Raw genomic sequence first — 24213 nt, forward strand, 5'->3', positions numbered from 1 at the left:
GGTTGAGAGCCACACGTTACAGTGATTATGCCGACAGGATAAAGTCTGAAAACCAGCCACAAGAAAGGGGGTTGCCATTGGTTTCAACAGCCTCTGCCTCACCCTGTTTACCCTCTGGAGGCCCCCTCTGATGTAGTGGCCAACTGCTGTTTACCATATTGCTGCCCTGGTTCTCAGACCCTTGTTTCATTGGCCATTTACTAGTTGGGGTAAGGAGATCCAGCAGGAAGAACATGAGTCTAGAGAAGAGAAGTAATTATTGTAGTCGGTGGAACAGAGTCCCCTCCCAAAATTCACGCCCGCTCGGAACCTAAAAATGTGGCCATTTTTGGAAACAGGGTCTTGGCGAATGTAATTGGTGAAGATGAGGTCATACGGGATCGGAGTGGGCCCGCAGTCCCACAACGGGTGTCCTTCCTTCCAAGAGGAAAGGACACACAGAGATAGACACACGTGCAGATACAGACAGAAACTGGAGGGATGCACCTGCAAGTCCAGGAGCCAAGGACCGTCGGCAGCCACCGGAAGCTGGGAGGAAGGAAGGAACGGATCCCCTCAGAGCCTCCAGGGGAGACCGAACCTGCCACCCCCTGATCCCAGACTCTGGCCTCCTGACCCGTGAGAAAACACATTTCTCATTTCCAGCCACTGAGTCTGCGGTCATTTGGCGCAGCAGCAGTAAGAAACACACCTACCTTCCCACTGGTGCCCAGCTTACCTAAGAGGCGGCCTGTGAGAGCAGTGACCTCGTCACTGAGACAGGACAGGCCCTCACACAAGGCCGGTCACTCTTTCTCCTCCGGCAGCAGGCCCATAACGGGATTTTTTCAAGACTTGCCAGAGGCCCTGGCCCCAAGGTATTTGCATGTTTAAAAACTCGTGGACAAAACAGGATGAGTAAGGACACAGCTGTGGGATAAGGGCATGCTCAGGTGGCAACGGCCACAGGCATGGAGACTGGTGTCCACAGAAGGCAGTTCGCAAAGCCTGAAGCCGCAGAGTCCAGGAGTTGGCGCTGAGTGGGCACCTTGTCAAACTGGGGAAGGGACGCAGGGGCCCCGAGGCCTTGAAGGTTTTGCCGAGGTCGATGAGCAGGTGACCCGAACGTTATAGTGAGCATCTGCGATACGCCAGGTACTGCAAACTAAGTGATTTTAATGCACAATCACATTTATTTCTCAAAATCAGCCTGGGAAGCCAGTGTGCTCGATCTTACAGTTCAGGAAACGGGGACTCACAGTTTTAAGTGAGTAGCCACAAGGCATCGGCAGTAAGTGGTGATACTGGGGTTAACGGGAGGAGTCTGTCTCAGGGTCTTCCACACTATCTGGCCTCTTGTAAATGCAGACCTAGAAGCTGAAAGGATCTGGACCAGAGGCTTAGCAAACAAGGAAGATTCGCTCCAGGAATCTTTATCTGCTTAACCACACACTCTGAACGGAGCCTAGACTCTTCCCAGGCGCTCTCCGGCTTAGCTGCTGCCAGTTTTCTTTACAGGAAATAGAAATGATATGGTTGACAAGTATTTTAGGCATCTCACTATGCCCTTTACATACATTATCTCAGTAACTCCACACAGCAACACCCCAAAGTAGGGTATCACCTCTATTTTGCAGGTGAAGACACTGAGGATCAGAACTTTAATCATCTGCCCCGGGGCACAAAGCCAGGAAGTGACCGAGTTGAGCTCTAAGCCCTGGCCTGTCCTGCTCTCCAAAGTCCACCCGAAAGAAGCAACTCGTGACATCCTTTTTTGCTTTCCCAAGACACACGGCGCGCCACGGCTCACGGAGTCTAAGAATTCCCTTGGAGCTCTTAGCTGTGCCTGCAAAATCTGCGTCTGCCATCTGCCCCTACTTCAGATGCTTGGAGTTCTCTAAATGCTCCAGGTGAGTGACCTCCTCTTCAACCGAGTGGCTGGAATTCTCTAGATAATGTCTGGTCACTCCCAAGAATGTTTGTTTGTCTTGTACACAGTTTCGCCCACAATAGCAGGGATCCAGTCAGTCAGTCCATTCCAGACATGGGACCCCTCCCCCAAACAAGCAGGGCAGAAGGTGGGGGATCCCAGAACAGGAAATAACAGAGACAGGGTGTGGGGACAGGAGGCTTCCCTGCGGCGGGACCACAGTCAACAAACATGGGACCACAGTCAACAAACATCTCGGGCCGTGGGATGTTAGCAGGCTGGCTAGTTCAAAGGCTGGCAAGAGCCAAGATGCTGCATAGCTGTATTCTAAAATGCTCAATCTCCCATTCTCCCCCCTAAGTGTTTTGTTTTTTTTTAGCACATCTTACGCCAAATGAAAAAATATAGTCCCAAGGAGCCATGCTCCCTGCATTGGTGACATCATGCTGAACCTCAGAATTGGTGCAGATGGTTTCAACTCCTGTATCTCATCTTATCAGGATATTTGGTCATTGGGGGATGGAGACAGGAAAGAAGGCGAGGCTTTACCTGCAAAGACTGGGTGTCACAAGGGAGTTCTCGGTCCCCAAAGTCAACCTTCCTCAATGTCACTGCAGGGCCGAAGTGCAGAAGTTGGCATGTGTCCCTTTCAAAGTGGTTGAGCTTCTCATGAAAAGCATTCTTTAAAATCGCCTCTTGATTTCACTCTCTCATTCATGTTTAAAAATAATAGATTGGGCTGGTGATTTTTCAACCGGTGTGCAGCAAGAACTTTTAAAACATGCAATACCTAACTATTTAGCCGGGGCACTGACCTCGTTTCCCTTAGATTGTCAAATGAAAAACAGCAACAGCCAACACAATACTCACCCAGTGTAAATGAATCAGAATTATACCTTTTTTTTTTTTTGTCAGATCGGCAAAAAAATATAATACATTTTGTGGTGTGTCCACATGTTTAGTAATTAGTTTATGTGTGCCATGAGATGAAAAAGGTTGAGAATCGCTGGGGTAGGCCAATTCATTTCAAAGCTGGGATAGCAACACAAAGTAATAGGTCAAGAGAATATGAGATGTTTACAACCTGGAGCCCAATTAGATTCCAATACCCAGCTTGCCTTAGCCTGGACCACATCCTCTGCAATATTTCAGAATTCAGGAACATAAATGCGCATGACAACTACTTCTGGGCTAGAGGCCCCAGGGGTACAAGAGGTTAGATGTGTGGTCCAGGAAGATGCCCCCAGTCTGTGGTCTGAACCCTAGCCACCCCAAGGGGTGCTCTAGATCACTGTGGCTTGCTCTGGATCTTCCTTCCCCTACCCCCAAAGCTTGGCACAGACAAACTCAAGCCCTTCCCTCTCTCACCCGGCTTCCCCACACAAGGCCCAGGTTAAACCGGCTTCCCCCAACCCCCATCCCAAATGGTGTGAGAAACAGCCCAGGGAATGAACTGCTCCTCATCATCCTTCCAGAGGATTTGCCTGGTTATGGCTGGGGCTCCCTAAGGCCAGGGTTTGCATTTATACTTTTGTAAACTGGAAGGCTACGTCCTCACCTGTCATTGTCACCTTCCCAGGAGGCTGCTGTCCACACAGGGCTCTAAGGACCTCAGCCTGAAACATGACCTCCAACCCCCAGGTTTCTGAACTTTTAACAGGCCGCCCCACTGCTGAAATTTGCCCTCTAAATTGGCTTCATCCAAATGCTAAAGAGTACTGATGAGTTTTAGTTTTTGAATCCCAGGAAGAATAAACTCCACCCTAAAATTTTTTTCTGGCATTACAAACTCTGACATCTGTCAGTGCTATACCTCTCAAAACAGAAAAAAATAAAATAAAATAAAAAGATTAAGGAAATAGTATTCATATACTTTTCTAAAAATTGAAGTAAAAGAGATAAAACTAAAAGTGGCCGTTTTTTACCATTTTAAGTGTATAATGCAGTGGCCATTCATTCCTCTCACAATGTTGTGCAACCATCACCACTGTCTACTTCTAAAACTTTTCATCACCCCAAACAGAAACTGTGCCCATTAAGCAACATGGGGCAACATTTTTGAAATATCTATGAGGCTAGTTAAGTATAAAACAGAATTTAGATAGAAAGATTACATCTTTGCAGCAAACATAGGGGGAAATCAGACTAGAAGAATATAAAATAATTATTGATTGTATTAGGGTGGCGGAATAACTACCCTAATTTACTTTCTAAATTTTTGGCAATTAATTTTTTATATCCCTTTTTTGGTCTTATAAGCATACTCGTAAACTAAAGGTATACTGAAAAAAACACCCAATATGAAATAGCTTGATTTGTGAAATTAATGTTTTCCTAAATTGTATGTAAACCAACACTAGCATTTGTCAGTATTTGAAAGTGTCTGAAAGTAAAACAAATGAAAAAAAACCTTTCATTTGCAAATCTCAAGCACACAATTACTGACTTATCACATCTGCATTGTACTTGAATTCACCATTTTGTTAATATTATCATAAAATAAATGGTTCTACTTACTTTTGTAAAAACAAACAAACAAACCTGGGAATTTAATAGTATTAGGACCAATTCTTGAAGGAATTTAAATGCTCGCTTATTTGGGAAAGAAACCATTGTCATTTCTACCCAAGCCTTCAAGATCTGAGATCCAATTACTACAGTGACTTCTAAAAGCAACTAAATAACTAGAATACTTCTGCAGGTTTGTCTGCCTCCGTCTAGGTGCAGATTAAGCCTTTGCATAAGAATATATCCCAGATAAATAATGTCAATCAGTGGTTAACAATCAGAGATAATCCCATCCTCAAAATGCCGGGTTCACAGAAGCCTTATCTTCCATTAGGAGCCCCTTGCACATCAAAGCATTGTTTGGCAACAGGGCATAGTGGACTGGCGGGGGGCTCTTTACCCCTCCAGGCTAACTGCTGGAATTGAATATTTCCTAATGGAGATAGCCGCTTTTAGTTTAATAAACAAGCCATTTGTTTGAGAACTGAATGGCAGCCCAATTTCTGGGCTGTTGATGGATGATGTCTTTGTGTACACGCACAAAGCAAACGCAAGCTTCTGTCCTCCAAGCCTCTCAAACCCACCCCCAGCTGGTGTTCACCCCCTCCCCGAGCCCTCCTACCTGGCTGCACCTGGGAGCAGCACAGTGGGCCCGGCACACCTGGCATCACTGAGGTGCACTGAGCGCTTTACGTACCGCTCTCTTCCCACTCCCTCTCTCCTTCAGAGCACACCCAACAAGGGAGCCTTCTCCCTTCCCACCTAAATGAGAGCGCAGCAGCCTTTCCCGCGCCCCCAGCAGCGGCGCCCAGAGGAGTCTTGAGGTGCTCAGAAGTAGGATTTTCCTCCTTTAGGCCCTTGCTTTACTTCACTCTCCCAGAGCTGTTCTTCTGGGGTGAGGACCTCCAACCCCCTCTGAACCCAGCTCTCAGGACCCCTGGACTCCTTTGCAGTCACAGATACTGATCATCTTCAGTCTTACATGCTGATCATCTGGGGTTGAAGCTGAGACCTGGTAGTTCCAACGGGTCGCCACCTCGGAATAAAACTAACCTGACAGACCCAAGGCTTTCCTCCTTAAAAAAAACAACAACACAAAAACGTGTTTGCCAAAGAAGTGCTCTCATCAATGCAAGAAATATGCAGATGTAGCCACTTGACAATTTCTAAAATAGTTTATGCTGTTGTCCACCTGGACTGCTTTGCTTTACCAAGCAGAGATTCTCACAGCATTACACAAAAAGGTTTCAAATGAAAACTGCTAGACTGTTGTGCAAAATTAACTAACTAGCTGAGGGCCCTTGCAAGTCTAAAAGGGACCTGTAATAAACCTACTTCCTCTTGGATTTGCCTGCTGATGAATTTTTGTCCACCCACATGTAATAAAATAAAAGTGAGACCAACTACCCCACAGTGATGAGCAATGAATGATGAACAGTAAAATGTGATGAATCCAGCCAATGACAGGTGTTTTAAACATATTAATTTGTAGCCACCAATTGGGCGGTATTAAAAACTCATTTCTTTAATGACATATGGACTATGTGTGCACATGTGGACGAGTAACCAGAATCCTTTTAAAAAAAAACCACCTAATGTCAATGACAAATCTCCCCCAAGCTGTAGAAAAACAAGGTACTTCCATTAAGTACATTGAAGTTAATTTAGTTCTTACAATTCAATTTCCAAATAGGATCTACAAAGCAACCAAAATTTGAGTAGCAATAATAAAGACGTTCAGATGCTACAATGGAACCACTAGTATCGACTGTTATTGCATAGGAACTAAAAAGCACCCATTTACCTCACAAATTCTTTGTGTGTGTCCTTTCCTGGTATAATTAACCCAAGGGCTTTACTACAAGTCAATTCCAAAGGAAGACACAGGATCCGTACCCATTTAAGCTTCTGACCTATTAATTTCGATAAAACTCTTCATTAAAGGAACCATTAAAAAAAAAGTATACAGAGCCCTGGCCAGTGTGGCTCAGTGGATCATCGTCCCATGCATCATTTGGCATTTGGGAAGCCCTGGAAAGACAGAATCAGTACTTCTACGATTTCAACAGCAGCCTTACTAGAGAGCTTGGATCTATCATCATCATGTTTCAGAGATAAATACACAAAGGAAGCATAATTCCAGGTTCAAAACATTCTAACCAGGTGCAAACATCTCAAGTGAGTCCAGGTTCCAAGCACATTACGACGGAGCCGAGGAATCAGGTTCAGAAACGGGTTTCATTCCACAGCTGTGAGCTTTGGCAGCTCTCTATCTTAACTCTGCCTTCTTGGAATTCCTAAGCTCGGTCTACTCTGCTCATCCCCATTATTCAGGTCTGAGGCATTTCCAAGCTATTGGAGCTGACAAACCAAGTCTTTCCACCAGCTATAAAAGCCATCCTTCAGGGCTCGGTAAGAGGAGGCCTCTGAGGTCCGGATGCTTATTTTTCAAGTCACTGGAACACAAGCAGATTAATCGTTAACTGTTTTTTACCATGAGTGTTTACTAGGAACGCAGAGATTCAAGACTGAAGAATGGCTCTTAGGGGTAGCTTCAAGGTCAGGGTCGATTTGTGCTCTGGGAGGAATCTTAAACATTACCCACTCTGGCCCTGTTTCAGCTTAAATCTCAATTTGTTTGGGGGCTAAACGTCTGAAACCCAAACAAAAATCTGGACAGATTCAGTATGACATTGAACGCAACGCAAGATAATATAGCAACTTGCCCCCACCTCTGCCTCCAAAAAAACAGAACTCCTGTAAGTTCCCTAGCCTGCATTCATATTTAGAGTACAGACGAGGAGAGAGGAGTAGAACTGTTTGTCCAAGTTCTACTCCTCCTCTCAATAGGAGAGCTCCTTGGCAGAAATTCAATAGGATTCCATGTTCCTGGGTGGAGACCCTTGAGAATTCCTACAAGATGATGACTGGCATGCCTTTAGATGGTCCAGGGATCATAACATAGGGCAGAAAGTAGCAGGGGAAGAGGACATGGATCCAAGTTCATGTGCCCAAAAAAGAAGTCTGAGCAAAAAAGAAAGTAATACAAATTTTAAATGGATTTTTTTTTTATTTTTTTTTATTTTTTTTTTTTTTTGCCAATAAGAGAAATAACTTCTCTCTATGCAAAGGGGCTTTGGGACCAAGAGCCCAGCTCTATCTAAGCTCAGACATCATGGTTTCAGTGCCCTTACTGATAGCAGATCAAATCTCAAATACAAATACACCTGTTAGGGCTACGGAGGTGTGCCACGTGAATTCATATGGGGACTTTCCCCCTGAAGATAAAAATGGAAAAGAAAAAAAAAAGTAGAAAAATCAGCCAGAGGAAGACTGCAAAGAAGTTTCTCAGCAAAGGTCATACTCCAGATCCCAATTCCTAAGCAGAATTTGCATAAGACGAAGATCAAGTCTTTCTCAAAAGCTGATTCTTTAGAATTCCCTCCCACTCCCCTAGAAGAACTTTCCATTGGCTATTTGCGCTAAGAATGGCAGAAAATATGGAAACTTGAAGTGAGAGATGGCAAGCTCTCCTTTTCAATTTAACACCACTGCTAAGAAATGTGAGCTGCTCACCACAGCGTCTCCCTTGCTGCAACTTGAGTACCGACTATGCAGTCGCTCGGAGCCGGATATCAGAATACTATGCTGGGCTTTACTGTATTCATTCATTCGCCCTTGTAAATGAGTGCTTACTGTGTTTCAGACACTGTGCTGGGAACAGCGGGGAGAACTTGTGCCCTTTGGAAACAAGACCTTTTCAATCACAAATAAATGTAAACTTGTGTCTATGGTAAGTACTTTGAGTGAAAGGGACCTAATGCTTTGACAACCTCTAATAGGGGAATTTGAGCTAGACAGGAGGGTCCTCTCCGGAGGTGACGATTGAAGGGGACTGAAGCCTGTTCCAGGTCGATGTGAAAAGCCTTGAGGTGGGATCAAGACAAGCTTATAAGAAATGTACTTACAAGAAATGGCGATAGTTTTGGTGGCTGGTAAAACGTAGTAGCCGAAATGCCATCCTAAAATATGCCACTTTGACATAAGGATTATTTTGAGCTGAAGACAACTGAGAATGGACAGATACAAGAAATGCTCTTGGTCCTCCCCTGTTTGCCTAAAAGCAGGACATACGTGTGTAAAGGTGCCCCCTCTCCTCTCTACCAGGAAGGACAGATGTTAATCACCGGAGATCATTCTAGACCCTTATCAGCCTAGAGATGGCTTTAGAGGAATATGTAACAATCCTTGGTAAAAACTAACCCTTCTCTGCCATTACTTTCCCACAATATGCTGCTCCTAGAAACTCCAAGTCCTTTTCCCCTTTGTCATGTTATTTCTCTACAAAAATGATCATTCCTTGCTAAGATGCTGTGAAAGCTCGAGTTCTAACCAACCCTTTGAGTTACCCATCACTACGAGTTCCTGAATAGACACACAATACACACATTAACAAACTCTGGTTTATTTTTCTCGCTAATCTGTCTTTTGTCAGTCTACCTTTCAAGACCCCAACCAATGAACCTAAGATGGGTAGAGGAAAATGATTTTTTTTCCTCCCCTACATGGTGGAAAAGATGCCTGGAGAAGTGGCCGTGGCCAGGTCGTGTAGGATTGGAGACTTCATTTTAAGTGTCATTGAAAGGATTAAAGTATGGGGTGGGGAATGACAAACCATTTGCTTAGCCAGCCTGAGTTATCTGTCCTGATAGTGGCCTGCTGGTTTGGCTAACCCCCAGCAAGGCCAGGAGCCTGGTCAGGGAATGGAATCTGGGCTGCCCCGGGCCTCCTGGGTCCTAGGACTTCAGGATTATACTTCTGAAGTGGCCCTGTAAAAACAGTGAATTTGAAGCCAGGTCTGAAATAATTTATTTATTTACCATTTGTTTACCTTTGAGTGTCTAATGTTTTTCTCCTTAACTTAACCTTTCTAAATCGGGCCCTGGAGATAACACAAACAATAACTATATGATGCCACGAACACTGGACAGCAAGTTTATTCTCTGCTTGATAAAATATATACTTAACACAGGATAATAAGTTCTGGCATTATTCTCGAACACTTGCATCTTTCTAACAGACCATGAAGTACGGTCTGGGATACAGAAGGGACATGGATGACTCTAGGCAGGCCCACAGACGTCAGCCGAGTCCTCTCTCTAGGGAGGCCAGTGGGAACTGCAGCAACAGCTGCCTCAGGATCTCAAGTGGAGAAAGGCAGCAGCAGGTCTACGTCCGAAAGTGCCCATGAGAGTGTGCAGCTGCCTCTGTCCGCCTTGTCCTGGCCAATCCCCTGAGAGGCACTGACATAGTTTCCTCCCCTCTGTGTGTCTTTCAGGCAGATCCGGAAAGTGACAGTGAGAGAGGATCCGTTCCCAGTAAATGTTCTGGATACAGTGGGAGGAGCAGGGGACTCAATTTTGGGGGCACTTAGTGTGTTGTTGTTGTTTTTTAAATATATATTTTTATTGATTTCAGAGAGGAAAGGAGAGGGAAAGAGAAATAGAAACATCCATGATGAAAGAGAATCATTGATCGGCTGCCTCCTGCATGCCCCTACGGGGGATCAAGCCTACAACCCGGGGCATGTGCCCTGACTGGGAATTGAACCATGATCTCTGAGTTCATGGGTCGACGCTCAACCATTGAGCCATGCTGGCAGGCTGTTTTTGTTCTTTAAACAAGGTTTGATCCCTAATTTTGATAGGAAAGCTCAAGAGGAGACAACATCCACTAGAAACCACAAGATCACATTATGGACCTCCAATGCTTGATGGAGACTGATTAGCTCTCAGAAGCTTTACCTTCTGTGGAATGGTCTCCATCACCTGCATTCACATTCTTCTAGTCTAGGTTCCTGGAAAAGTTCTGGTGGGACATCGAGTTGACCTCAGAAGACATCATAACTCAGCTTCTGGGAATGTCCTCCAGGCACTCAGCTCCCCAGCGGCCAACCTTGGCTCACTCAGCAGAGACCTTCTGCCTCACCACGGTCAATCCTCAGACCAGAGTCTTCAAGTTCACTGTGAGAATCCACTCCATTCCTGGGCTGAGGGGGGCCTGGGCAGGTCTCACACGTTCTTGTCATGTGTTCAGTGCAAAACCATCACAAGTTTCCTTGTAGTTATTCAGAAAGGTTCCTTGTAGGTATTCAGAAAGGTTCCTTGCCCAAATCCTAACAACAACCCCTCTTTTACAAGAGTGCCCTTGTGGGCCTCCTAAAGGCCAGAGGGCAATTTTGAGTGTCTACATATCAGGTCGTTCATGATATCCTGTCTTTCTTTGGTGCAAAGAGCTTCATCTCTGGGACACAGATATGTAGTAGAGGAGTGAAATTTAAGTCATCCACTTCCAAGGCCCTTTCTCAGACCCGTTGTCCCAGCTCATGTAAACAGAGGTCTTTGGGGAAACCACCACATCATCTGAACCAAAACCTGAGCCCATTTTATATTAAACTAGTAGCCCTGCGCACGAATCCATGCGCCAGTAGCTCGCTGCCACCCTCCAGTAGCTCTCCACCCATTCCCTGCCCTCCTGTAGCTCTCCACTACCCGTTTGTAGCTCGCTGCCCCACCCTCCTGCTGATCCGTGATCTGGTTGTTACCCAGTCGTTATGCTTCACAGCGTGATGACCATTTGCATATTACATCTTCATTATATAGGATAATTCTGCAAAGTCTTAGGATTAGCTGCCTCAGTTTCCTCTGCGTGACTGAAAGATGAGTAGGTCTATGGACAAATACTGAAATAAGTAGCAATTAGCAGCTTCCTTGTGGATGGGCACAGGGCTGCGGCACAGCCTTCTTCCCCTCTGCCTCACCTTTCCAGTATAGCAGCAATGCAACCGCCATCTCCCTCCGGTTAGGTGGGTGTTACCCACCCTGCCCTTTCAAACCTCTGCTCGGCTTAAGGTCAAATGTCTAGCCCTTGGTAAACCAGAGTTACAAAGGCCTGAAGTTGTTTGATGAAAGGAATCTATTACCTAGTTCTTCTTCTTTTTTTTTTTTTTTTAATAATTCTTTTCCTCAGGTTAGTTTTCAGATATTTTTAAAATTTATTTTTAGAGAGAGAGGAAGGGAGAGGAATAGAGAGACAGAAACATCGATACTGCACGTCCCCTAATAGGGATCAAGCTGTAAACCGGGCATGTGCCCTGACCAGGAATTGAACCATGACCTCTTTGTTCCTGGGTTGACGCTCCGCCACGGAGCCACACCAGCTGGCTATTACCCAGTTCTTAGTATCTTTCTTGATGAAGTGCTTAAGGCAAAAAATAAAAGCATGTGTGTTGTGTGTGTGCACCAAGCGAGCCTCTTTTTGACATCTCCTCTCCCTCCACTCTTTCCCTCTGGCTCTCGGCTGTCAGAGCTCAATTATAAGCCCCAGATGCCACCGTCCGAGAAAAGAGAAGGAGAGACAAAAGGTATGTACAACTGGTTTTGTTCCTCCTCACGAGAAATGGAATTCAGTTAAACACCCTCTCCATCACAAAAGTGCCAAATTACAACCATTATGACCTGCCACGTCAGAGTAGTTTCAGGGCAAACCTGATTTTGACAAGTAGCTGTACATTACTGTCCTAGTTCATCATTTTTCATTTTTCAGGTTTTGTTTCTTCGGGACTCCTGAACTGATTCATGCCAAGTAAATGAGATCTCATAATGGATGGTGCTACAATTGCACCCCCTGGGGTGAACCTGTTCATTAACCGTCAGGTGAGGTAATGCTGCCATCTGCTAGCAAGAGCCTGCGCTGTCTGAGCCACTGAAGGAAGAAGTCCTTCAAGTTCATCTCGGGGAAATGTACGGGCTGATGGCGTGCACCTTCTTAAGTTTCCTTCCTAAAGATAGTTGCTCGGGACACCCAGGAAGACGTCTCATTCAGAGCTGCCTGGAAACTTGAGCCATTTTTTCCTGATAGTAATGTCACTGGTTCCGGGGAAGCGGTTTTCCCTTGTCCTCAATACCAGATGTCAGGAGACGGGAGAAATCCCAGAACAAAGCATATGGCAGAGAAAGCAGGAGGCTGACGGGAGCCGGAGGCTGCAGGGCAACTCTGGGTCTGAAATGGTTTCAATTACTATACAAAGGGATTGGGCAGGAAAAACGCCACCATTTGATTTCTAAAGCACTTCTCTCTTCTTCTGTAGTCTTGATCTTTAGATTTAGCAAATCTCAAGAATGAGTAAGATTTTCTTCACCATGGGAACATCTGTTCCTAGTTTTGGTGGTGGTGAGTTGGGGGTGATTTCTAAATACTGTCCCTGTCTTGCAATAGGAAGCTAACATTATTCTTTTCTTTCCTTAGAAGCTATAACTTTTTTCCCCTTTGACAGGTAATTCCTTTTTTAAATTGATTTTAGAGGGAGAGAGAGAGAGGAGAAAAAAAAAAATCAATGTGAGAGAGAAATATCGATTGGTTGCCTCCCGTACACACCCTGACCAGAGATCAAACCCGCAACCTGGGCATGTGCCCTGACCGGGAATCGAACTGGTGACCTTTTGGTGCATGGATCAATGCTCAACCAATTGAGCCACACCAGCCAGGGTGACAGCTAAGTCTTAACTTTAGAAAGTGGGGGATTGAAAGCAATAGTTCAACTGAAAAACCTAACTGAAAAGTATCCATTCTATATCCAGAGCTGGAGAGAATCTTACTATGTTTTCCCTAGCACATTTATGTAGGCATTTACAATACATTTGTCTGAAGTCTTGGAAAACATGGAGGTGTGTGGCAGGTGAGGAGTACTACTGGAGATGGCCGGTGAAGGGAGAATGCTAAGGTTTTAGGGGTTAGCATTATTTTTTCTCAAGGGCTGGCTCTTCGCCAGGACAGAAAGTGACCTTGGCTTACAATCTGAATTGCAATTTTCATTTTTCAATTTGCAAATAGCTAGGCTTGTGTGCCCGGGGACTTGAGCTCTCGATGCATCTCTGCTACTCACTCACCTTGAGCAAGTCACTTCCTTGCTCAGTTTTAAAAGGCAGCGCTGGCCACATAATAGGTACTCAATTCATTTTCCTTTTATAACAACCGCATGGAGATGCAATTCACACACCATGAAAATCACTCTTTTAAAGTACACAACTCAGTGGTTTTTAGTATGTTCACAGAGTTGGGCAACCATCACCACTATTTTGATGAATGAATGAATCAGATGAATGAATGAATCAGAACACTTTTTGTGAGATACTTCATGCCATGCCCTTATAAACCTGTGAAATCGGTGCTATTATTACCTCCATCTTACAGAGAGGTCAACTGCGATGTGGACCCAGGTCATGCAGCTACCGAACCAGCATTCTTAATAAACTTGAAAATTCTGTGATTCTATGAAGAGTCCTTAATAAATAAGCTCCTTATTTATGACATCACTCCTGCTATGAATAAAAATAAAATACCAACAGCCTGCCTTTGCATGTTTGTGACCAATTTGCTATCCTAGACCCCAAAATGTCTATTTTCCAGGAGGTAGCAGGAAGATCACTAGCCTGTACACACCTTCGTGCAGGGCTGCGTCTGACTCATTTTTGGGTCCCTAGCCCCTGATACTTAGCAAAATCCCAGTCCGTGACTGACGGGCGGGGCAGGAAAAGAACACCGCCTGCCGTGCATCACACATGGGCCGCCTAGACATCCCCATTGAGGTCAGCCTGAGGAAAGAGCCAGGTGCCTGCGGTGCATATGAACAGATCTGAACCACACTGGCCATCACCAACTGGAGCCAGATTGGGCCTGACACTGGCATGGCTGCCGCTGTTTTGTCTTTGGAGCAGTAAGAATGAATGAGTCCAGCCGAAACCGGTTTGGCTCAGTGGATAGAGCATCGGCCTGCGGACTGAAGGGTCCCAGGTTCGATTCCGGTCAAGGGCATGTACCTTGGTTGCGGGCACATCCCCAGTAGGGGCTGTGCAGGAGGCAGCTGATCGATGTTTCTCTCTCATCGATGTTTCTAACTCTCTATCCCTCTCCCTTCCTCTCTGTAAAAAAAAAATCAATAAAATATATAAAAACAACAACAACAAACAAACAAACAAAAACCCATGACCCTTCGGTCTGTGGGCGGATACTCTAAGGAAAAAAAAAAAAAAGAATGAATGAGTCCAGATAAACCAAGGAGAAACATATCACCCGCTTCCGTACAGAAGCAGTAGCCTGACTCTGCCCAGCCTACCCACGTCAACTGGAAATCAGATTCGAGCATGTGCTGTCAGACATCACAGGCTCACAGGCTCACAGGTTTGGGAGCTTGTGTGAGTAGCTGTACATTTGAGCAGGCAGGTGGGAGGGGAGACATGGTAATTCAACACCATGCCCAGCCCCAGCCCCACCAGAGGACAAGTAGGTGGTCCTATTCCATTAGCTCAGCTCTCCTCCCACCTAAGTCTCTTAACAGCCATCACTTTTCCACTGCTACGGCCAGTGTTGTGATTCAGCCAGGAAAAAAGCAAAAGTCCTGGTGCCAGTCTACGGCACAGAATGGGGGGAGGGTCCCAGGAAGGAAGAACGACAGTAATGTACTTTTATGCTAAAAAAAGACCTTCTCCCCCTCTCCCACTTGCTTGGCTCCCCAAGAACAAAAAGGCTATTCTCCTGCTTGACAGAGGCCATATGTGATCTGCTTTCGGCGCTCAGGGTCCACAGGAAATCCCAGGGTTAAAAGGAGGCTCAGCTGGGAGCCTGCACTGGCTGAAGGGAGGGCGGGCTCCTTTGTCTCTAAGGCAGGCCACCAACCCAAACACAGCAGCGCGAGTTAAAGGCAGGCCTCCCCCTGACGGTCCCGAAGGAGCTCACAGCTGGGGAGACGGCCAGTGTCCCGCTGGTCTGCAGCATTCAATGACACAGGTTTTGATCCTGCTGTATTCAGGACGGCCCACTTAGGCAGTGTCCCCATTGACATGATTGTCGGAGAAGTCTCCATGGAGCCCCTGAGGCTTGCTGGCAGCCCCCTGCTCCCCGGCAGAAGTCCCGGGGAATGAGGGAGCTGCTGTCTTACATGGCGGCATGGCATGAGAAGAAAAAAGTCCAGCCGCCAGAACACTCAGGAGTCATGATTTCTGCTCTCAGACTTGTTCTTTGTTGATTTCTTTTTTCTTTCCCATCCAATTTCACCCATCTGGATCCCCACATACACGGTAGGGGAAAACGCAATGGTCAAAAGTGACGTTAAACATCAGCAAAAATCTGCACCGGAAGCAGCTAAAGGGTGTGGCCAGGCCTCCCAGGTCACCGTGCAAGTTGTAAAATCGGATAGTATCCTAGGTGCATCCAAAAGGGCCGGAAGCAAGGCCCAAGCAAACACACACACACACACACAAGTACACACACATACAAATGCTATTCAGCCTTGGAAAGGAAGTAAATTCTGATAGATGCTACAATATGGATGAACTTTGAAAACATTTTGCTACATGAGAAAATAAAAAAGGATGGAAAAGGACAAATACTATATAATTCTGGTTGGGATGATGAAAAAGTTCTGGAAATAGAGAGTGGTGATGGTTGTGCAACATTGTGAGCGTACTCCTTACTGAATATTGCAGTTAAAAATTCCTAAAGGGGTCATTTTTATGTTTTGTAGATTTTACCATAATAAAAAAAAATTAGACAGGAGCCTCTCGGAGGCCGAGATCCTATCTCAGCCATCTGGAGTATCTCTAGGATCTAACACTCCAGCTCAGAGGGGCAGCTCCCTGGGAGGCTGCAGAACTGGCCACTTACGCAGTAGAGTTAATGCTTCTGTCCGTTTATAACACACCTCCCTCCCGGCACAGCTGATGCCCGAGGGTCCAAACCACATGGCAGTATCATTCCAAGAACTCCCACAAAATCTCATCTGCACGAGTGAAAACGCATGCGGCTACACTTCTCCAGAAGCTTCATGGCCATTAACCCGGGAAAGTTTCCCATAGGTTTTCTTTTTTTGTTATTGTTAATCCTCACCCAAGGATATTTTTCCATTGATTTTTAGAGAGAATGGAAAGGAGGGGAGACACACAGAGAAACATTGATATGAGAGAGACACATCAATTGGTTGCCTTCCCCATGCACCTCAACCAGGGTTGAGTATCGAGCCTGCAACCAAGGTATGTGGCCCTTGATCAGAATTGAACCCAGGACCCTTTAGTCCACAGGCTGATGCTCTAACCACTGAGCAAAACCAGCTAAGGCCAAATAGATTTTCTTTCTCTTGCTTCGGGGACTGAACACTGGCTTATAGCCTAAATAATGAACAAAAACATTATAACAGCCCAAGATACACACTAAAGGGCACAAGAGACAACTGTTGAAGAGTCTTCAAAGTCAGTATTATTTGACAGAAAAATGCAATTTGGAAGGGGGTGATTTGTTTAAAAACCCTCAACTGAAGCATAAAGTATAATTTATTCAACAAATATTTATTGAGCACCTCATCTATGATGCTAGGTGGTATTTAGTGGATTTTCTTATAATCTAAATCTGTGAAAATCAATTTAATCTTAATTTATGTTCATTCCTAAAATCACTTATTACCAGAGAACATATTATCCTAATGAGACTGTGGCTTTTTAAAAAGTACCATGCTAACACTTTAATTTATTCGACCATTTGCTACAGTAAACCCCAAAGCTCTTTCTGCAGAAGGCTGAGAACACGAAGGCATGAGAAGACAAAGAGAGCCTGGGTTTACAGCTACCTAGTACAAGGTGAGTAGCATCCTCAGTTGCCTTGTTCTTGGAAATGACTAGTCTTTTCTATGTGTTTGCTAGTAACTAAACTAGGAACTATTTTATCTTTTCTTTTCTTTTATTACTAGAGGCCCAGGGCATGAATTTGTGCACCGGTGGGGTCCCTCAGCCTAGCCTGTGGGATTGGGCCGAAACCAGCTCTCTAACATCCCCCGAGGGGTACCGGATTGCAAGAGGGCACAGGCCAGGCCGAGGGACCCCACGGATGCATCTTGGGCTGATGAGGGATGCAAGAGATTGGCCCGCCGAAGAGCTCCAGGGCATGTCCGGCCCATCTTGCTCAGTCCCAATTGACTGGACTCCAGCAGCAAGCTAACTTACTGGTCGGAGCGTCTGCCCCCTGGTGGTCAATGCGTATCATAGCGAGCGGTTGAGCGGCCTTAGCATATCATTAGCATATTACGCTTTGATTGGTTGAACGGGCTTTTATTATATAGAATATTTAAACTACTCTTTCCTGAGGACCTACCCTGAACCAGACATTTTGGTATCAGAGATGCAAAGAGGCAGATTACATATATGGACCTCAGCCTCTTGGAGAAGATAAAAGTCAAAAAACAGAAACATCCAACAATGTGGCAAGTGCAACGGTAACCTGGGTTCTCAACTCTGGCACTGTTGACATTCTGGCTCAGATACTCTTTGTTGGGGACGTCCCGTGCATTGTAGGATATTTAGCAGCATCCCTGGCCTCCACCAACTAGACTCCAGGATCTCCCACTTGTCAAGATAATCACAGATGTCTCCCAGCATTGCCCATGGGGACAAAATAGGCACCAACTGAGAACTGCTGGTAAAGACACACAAGAGATATCAGGAGAGCACAGAAGAGATTCTTGAGCTAGAGTGGCACAGTTAGTGAATGCTCCTCAGAGGACCTGCCATCTGACTGAGTCTAAAGGATAAGCATGAGTGAGCCAGAAGGGATTCCAGGTAGAGGACCCCAGCTACTGATGAGACAGGGTGGTGTCACATGCCTGATGTACACTCCAAACTACAGATGAGTGATGTCAATGACAACGTGGAGGCCAGCAGTAGAGAGAGATGGGTGAGGCTGGAGAGGTAGGCAGGGGTCAGGTGGCACAGGCCATGTTTTGGAATCTAGCCTTCATTCTGGAGGCACTCTGCACATGACTGACTGGCTATGCCAGTCCTTAACCTTCATGAATTCTCATCAAGTGTTCCTAATAGTTATTTCTACCCAAGGCAACAATTCCGCTCTTCTCGGCAATGCTGAGCAGTGCCTAATTTTCAGCCGACTGCCAATCTCTGTTATCTCTTTTGTCCTGACTCTTGTTCCTCAGATGCCAGGTTCCCTACCCACTGAGAGACAGGGTACCAGTTTTCCTCATGTCTCATCAACCTAACTTAGCAGAGTCTCACAGTCACTTAATTTCTACTAATCTCCTCCAAAAATATTACATCTCACATCACATCCAGTACCACCTCACAAGTAAAAAAAGAAAAAAGAAAGAAAAAAATTCAATCCTGAAAACTTTTGCTTGTCTGGGAGGTTAGCCTAGAATAGGTGTTTATAACTATGAATCTCTCTCTCTCTCTCTCTCACACACACACACACACACACACACACACACACACACACACACCTGATTATATAACCTAAATGTCCTAGCTATAGAGGACAAGTATTGCCTTGATCTGTCTGGAGTACCTGCCCCTTGATCTTCCTTAATCTCTCTGCCACTGTCTCCCTATGCACTGTGGTCTAGAGGAGCCGACACTCCTTTGGCTCCTGCAGAAGTGAGCATGGGACCCAAGCCCAGCCAATCAGAACACTGTGCCCCACCACCCTGCCACCGCATGGCAGGAGAACCAATCAGAGCCAAGGAGACTCCAGTCTGAGATTACAGATGGAAATGTAAAGAATTGAGACAATGGGGGGATAAAGGCCCGGAGCTTTGGTCAGTCATCTAAATATCACCCAAAAAAAGGGGGGAGAAGGGGCGGGGCTGACCAAGAATGGAGCCAGCACAAAAGAAAACACAGCTGAACGGAGAAAGAGGGACACTGGTGACGTCATTTGAACCCCTGGCTTCTGCTGTGACCGAAGCCTATCCATGAGCCTTTCAGCGATTTGAGCCCTTAAGTTCCCTTCCGAAGTGGCTTGAGTTGTGTAGTCCTTGCTTTCAGCAGCATTTCTCTTCCCTTGACCTCACAGAACTGAATTTCCACAGAAATGTAAACCCCAAACTGCAAAATAATTTAACTCTTTCATTTTTAGCATATTATTTTTACTAACCACAGTACTTACTGTAAATTTCTTCAGTTGTTTTTTATAAAGTGTACCTTACATTGTGCCATTTTCATCCGCTAATTAGAATATGAAGAAACAACCAATCACAGTGCCGTTGATAACTCTGAGCAAAGGATCAACACGTCAAGCTTCTGACATCTCTCTCAGCCTTGCACATGGAAAGTGCCAGACGCTGCTGTGTTACTTGTTACCCAGTGGCTCGGCTCCATCTTCAAAAGTAAGAGTAAACTCCATACCCAAACATGCCAATAGGAATTCTGAACAGAATACAATGCTTGGGATAATAGGACCGTTCTGAATCTTGCCTATGGTGATGGAGTCTCAACTGTACGCATTTATCCAAACTCATAAAGAGTAAGTTTTTCTATGAGTAAGTAAAAAGTGAGTAAATCTTAAATATAGATTTAAAAAATCAAACACACACACACCAACCACACAAAACCATATGGGACTAGAAAAGCCACAAAAATCATCACACCCATTACTTTACAAATCAGCACACGCCAGCATGAAAGGGTTCTGAAAATGAAGCCGCCTCCCTTGAGTTACGAGGATGTTTATTTAATAGTCTGTATGGACCGCGGACAATACCAGGTCTCTGTGAATGTGGAAAAGCTCGTGTGCACCGCACGCCTCCTTCACTATCACTGGCGTGCTATAGACAGGATGGCACTACACCTCCTGCCACTCTTTGACTTGGGTTAGGGAAAGCTCACAAAACACAAAACTGCCCCAAGCCCCTGCAGGGCACCCAATGCCTGGCCAGAGTAGGTCTGAAAGGCAGTTCATAGAATAGTTTCGAACCCTAAGAAGGATATTCTTCAGCTTTGCTCCATGCCTCCCTACCCTGCCAATATGTTCAAGATCAGAGGCAGAAAATCTAACCAGATTTAAAGCAAGACATGCATACCTTTCACGTATTCCCTGGCTTACAAACTCCATGCCTAGTTTCCCAGCAATGCATCTCAAATCATTGCTAACGGGTTAAGAAATCATTATAGCATCCGGTGATCAGTTAAAAGTCCCAGAGGACATTTCTCCTTATGCTTTGCCTCCCTGAGAAACGCTATCCATATAAATGGAAGGTCCTCAATATTTCAGTAATGTACAGGGAGAGAGAAATCACTTATCCCAAAACGGGACCTGAAACAAAAGAGCATTTTTCTAGCCTCGGATATCTTCAGCTAATTTTCTTACAGAAAAGTTGGCCATCGAAGCACCCTGTGCATGCTTTCTCTTTCTGGGCGACTCGAACGCCTCGCCTTCATAAAGGTAATTTCCCTTTGGAATAATGGAAACAGTGCCGGAGTGAGCTGGAGGCACTGAAGGTGGAAGTTCCCTGGGCGGCTCGCAGCAGCCGAACTTGGCAATAAAGGGAAGTGACCGAGGAGACCTACCGTGAACAGAGAGAACAGCATCCAGGTGGCAATCATGACCTCACTGTCCCTCAGGTACAACCTGATCTTCAGAACCAGCTGCTCCTAAAACTTCGCCCCGGTTTCCCTTTCCTCGGCCGGACACGCACGGTAAGGACGCAGCCCTCTGCCAGGTCACAGCGCTTCAAGGTGCAGAGGGACCGGGCTGGCACCCTGTGCGCGGCGCGGACCTGGTGGGCGCGGCCCCAGGAGGCGCACCGACTGCAACGTGAACCGGCCCGACTTCTCCGATTCAAAGGCACACTTTGGAACCGTGTAAGAGCCTTCAAGGGCAAATGAAACGCGAGCCGAGCGTATTTATTTTTACACAGCTACTAATGATCAGATTACATTTGATCAGATCAATTATGATCCGACAAATGCTAGCTGTTAGTTGAATTCGAATGTAATGGGGATAACGAGCCCCGAGGAGGCTGTGGGCGGTCCATTTTTTTTCTTAAAGTTATGATGACTTGTTTTACAGTAGAAACACCAGAAAGTGACCTTCAAGACTTTTCCTCCTGCAAAGCCGCTGGCTCTGCACAACGAGGAGTGTCACTGGACACTGTGTTTACAGTGCAGACAAGTAACTCTGTGGGCTCAAACAAAGGCACCTTTGCAAGGGGAGGAAACAAACCTGTTCAGCAAAGAGGCAGGTGCAAAAAGGGACGCGCATTTCGTGAAAAGTGATACGAAACGAAGTCAAGGCACTGATGCCCCTGTGAATGGGACAAGAACTCGAGCCTCCTAGGACACAGACGTAAAACTGCTTTTACCAAGAACTGTATTAAGAAGGATGTGACAGAACAACGTCCCGCCTTTAAGAGATCTGGGGGGAAAGACTTGGGAAACGATGTTTGTGGCATCAGTCAGGAGGGCCGACTCCCTCCTTCCGAGGCTGATGGGGCCGCACGTGACCTCACCCACCGGCCACTGAATCAACCACTATTTATCTCCGGGTCAGGCTGTGCTCTTCAACAGAAGCCTTTTCTCGGTTGTTATTATTATTTTTCACGTGCTTTGTATTACCTATAGAGATCATTCTCATTCCTTCTTTTAAAAATTCTATCAGACATTGCCCAGCCGGCGTGGCTCCGTGGTTGAGCGTCGACCCGTGAACCAGGCTCTAGGAAGAAGGATGAAATGAGCGTCTGCTTCGAATGATCTTCATGGTCCTGGAGACGTACTGGTGGTGAAGAACTTGGAAAAGGGGCGCACACCTGAGACAAAGACGCTATGTAGGACAGGGATGGAAAATACTGCCGGCGTGTCCAGGAGCCTGGTGGTGTCAACTGGGCCAAAAGGGATCTGGCTGCCAAAGACCGGCTGACGCGGTCACATCATCTGGACTGACTTTGCAACCTAAGGCAGGTGTGTGCACACCCCCACACGCGTGCATGCACGTGAGCACACACACCTGCGGGGTCATGAGCCCAGTCCAATAGTGACAACCAGCCACCGCAAGGAAGGCCACGTAGTCACCTTGAATGCCTTTTCCTTTTCTAAGTCTGTTTTCTCTAAAGTCGATAACAGACCTTTTCCCCTTTTACTTAGTATTTCACACCCTTAGGGATCCACACCAAGATTTTAACCACGTCTCCAAGTCTCTCCTCATGACACTGAGATGCGTTACCTATCCTATGACTTCCGCGCTGGGAAAGAAATCACTTCCCGAGCCTTCGGACGGATTCTGGGAGCACAGCTGTCCCGCTGGGGTTTCCCTGTCACCCCTGGAAACGTCCTTTGCCTCTCTCACGCTGTCTCACTTGTAGTGTTCTTTCCCCTAGTTCGGTGGACCTCCTGCTCCAGTTGCTTCCTGAAACTAAGAACTAGAAGTGATATTCCTGACTAGTACACAGGTCCCCCTCTTGACTCCAAAGGTGGCATTTTCCGGAAGATACTACAAAGGTTATTGTTAGTGGTGAGGGCTTTAGCTACAGATGGAATCCAGAGGGAGGAACTGGGCTATGTTTAGCCTGGTGAATGAGGTTGGGTGGGTTGGCGGGTATGGTGTGAACATGCAAACATTCCTTTAAGTCTCTAATATCTGAAAGGCGATCACAGCACAGGAAATGCACAGATTCTGTAAGACCCCCAAGAAGGAGGACTCTCAAGAAGAAAAGTCAATGTGAGAGGCCCGAGTTTAGTATAAGAGAGAACGTTCTGTCACTTGGGCACGGCCCAAACACACACTGGACTGGGCTCCCAATGAGAGATGAAGCCCTGCTGGTTGGCAGAGAGACCACATGGGAGGAGGGGCTGGGCCTGGCCTGGCTGGCCTTTAGGCGCTCTTTTGGTCCTGGGATTGTCTGTGAGAAGGTTCCTGTCCACAGAACATCAGCCCGGCCAGTAAACAAGAACATAATCCACCGAGAAAAACAGGCTCCTAAAAAGGAACGCATGATTACAGGCAAGGTGCAAGCTGCGATTCTAGTCCCGCCCCTGCCTTCCCAAAGTTTCTCTTTTGAACAATGTCAATTCCAAAATGTGACCCTAATTCTCAATGAAATGCTCTGGTGTGAGCTGTGAATGTTTTTTCCCTAAAAACACCACCTTTGGGTTCATCATTTTCCACCAAGAGGAAAACCTGAAACTTGGACTAATTTGATTGATTTTCCAAACTACACATTTTCCTAGAAGAAGGCTTTGGAAAATTAAGCAAATAGGAGTACTCCTCCCTCATCCCCCCAAAGCACCTTCTCTTATTTATTAAAATGTGTATATTACTTCTACAAAACTCCCAAAGCAATAACTTCAAGTTGAAGCAGTTTGAATGTATATCTTTTATTCAATTTCTGGAAAGATTAAAAATTTCATAACACAAACCGCAGATTCTTGAACTTTTGTTCTCTGGTTTCTTAAGAAGCTCAAAACGTTTTAAATATTCAGTTTATCCAATTCTTTCTAAACACCAGTGAGCACAGCTTTTATGAATGGAGGGAGTAGGAGAATCACTGGGGATGAGAACACTCGGAGGATAGGCTTCCCATGTCTAAGCATGACCACTGTGTCCCATGCAGACATTCCACATGTGCTTTCCGTCTTTTATCCTGCCTGACGTCACTCCACTATGGTTTTGATTATCTAGAATTATCAACCTTACTGGCCATTTCTATTAAACCCTCACCTGACGGCATAAAGCACAGCGATGAAAATGGATGAAATACGTGGCTTTTTCTCCCCTAAGTTTTCATTCTCTTAGGGCAGTGGTCCGCAAACCGCGGCTCGCGAGCCACATGCAGCTCTTTGGCCCCTTGAGTGTGGCTCGGCGTTAGAACCACTTCTTCAAAATAGACTCGCCCAGGCCGAAAACCGACTTCTGCGCATGGGCCATGAAGTTTCAATCGCACTGTACATGCGCGCCCGCACGTGGTATTT

At 45.9% G+C, this 24213-nt stretch overlaps 1 protein-coding gene across 7 annotated transcripts in view; it reads right to left on the reverse strand.

Annotated features, from left to right (window-relative positions):
• PALM2AKAP2 (PALM2 and AKAP2 fusion) overlaps positions 1-24213 on the reverse strand; it is a 445326-nt gene that overhangs the window by 44025 nt on the left and 377088 nt on the right. The window contains exon 1 of one of the 7 annotated variants that reach the window (XM_079790540.1): positions 20818-21619. The exons of the other annotated variants lie outside the window; for them this stretch is intronic. Within the exon in view, the coding sequence (XP_079646666.1) occupies positions 20818-20853 (36 nt within the window). The 5' untranslated portion in view covers positions 20854-21619. Of the gene's footprint in view, positions 1-20817; positions 21620-24213 lie in introns of those variants that run through there. 7 annotated transcript variants of the gene reach the window in all.

Source organism: Cnephaeus nilssonii (genome assembly GCF_951640355.1).
Source record: "Cnephaeus nilssonii genome assembly, chromosome: 14".
Taxonomy (NCBI): Eukaryota; Metazoa; Chordata; class Mammalia; order Chiroptera; family Vespertilionidae; genus Cnephaeus; species Cnephaeus nilssonii.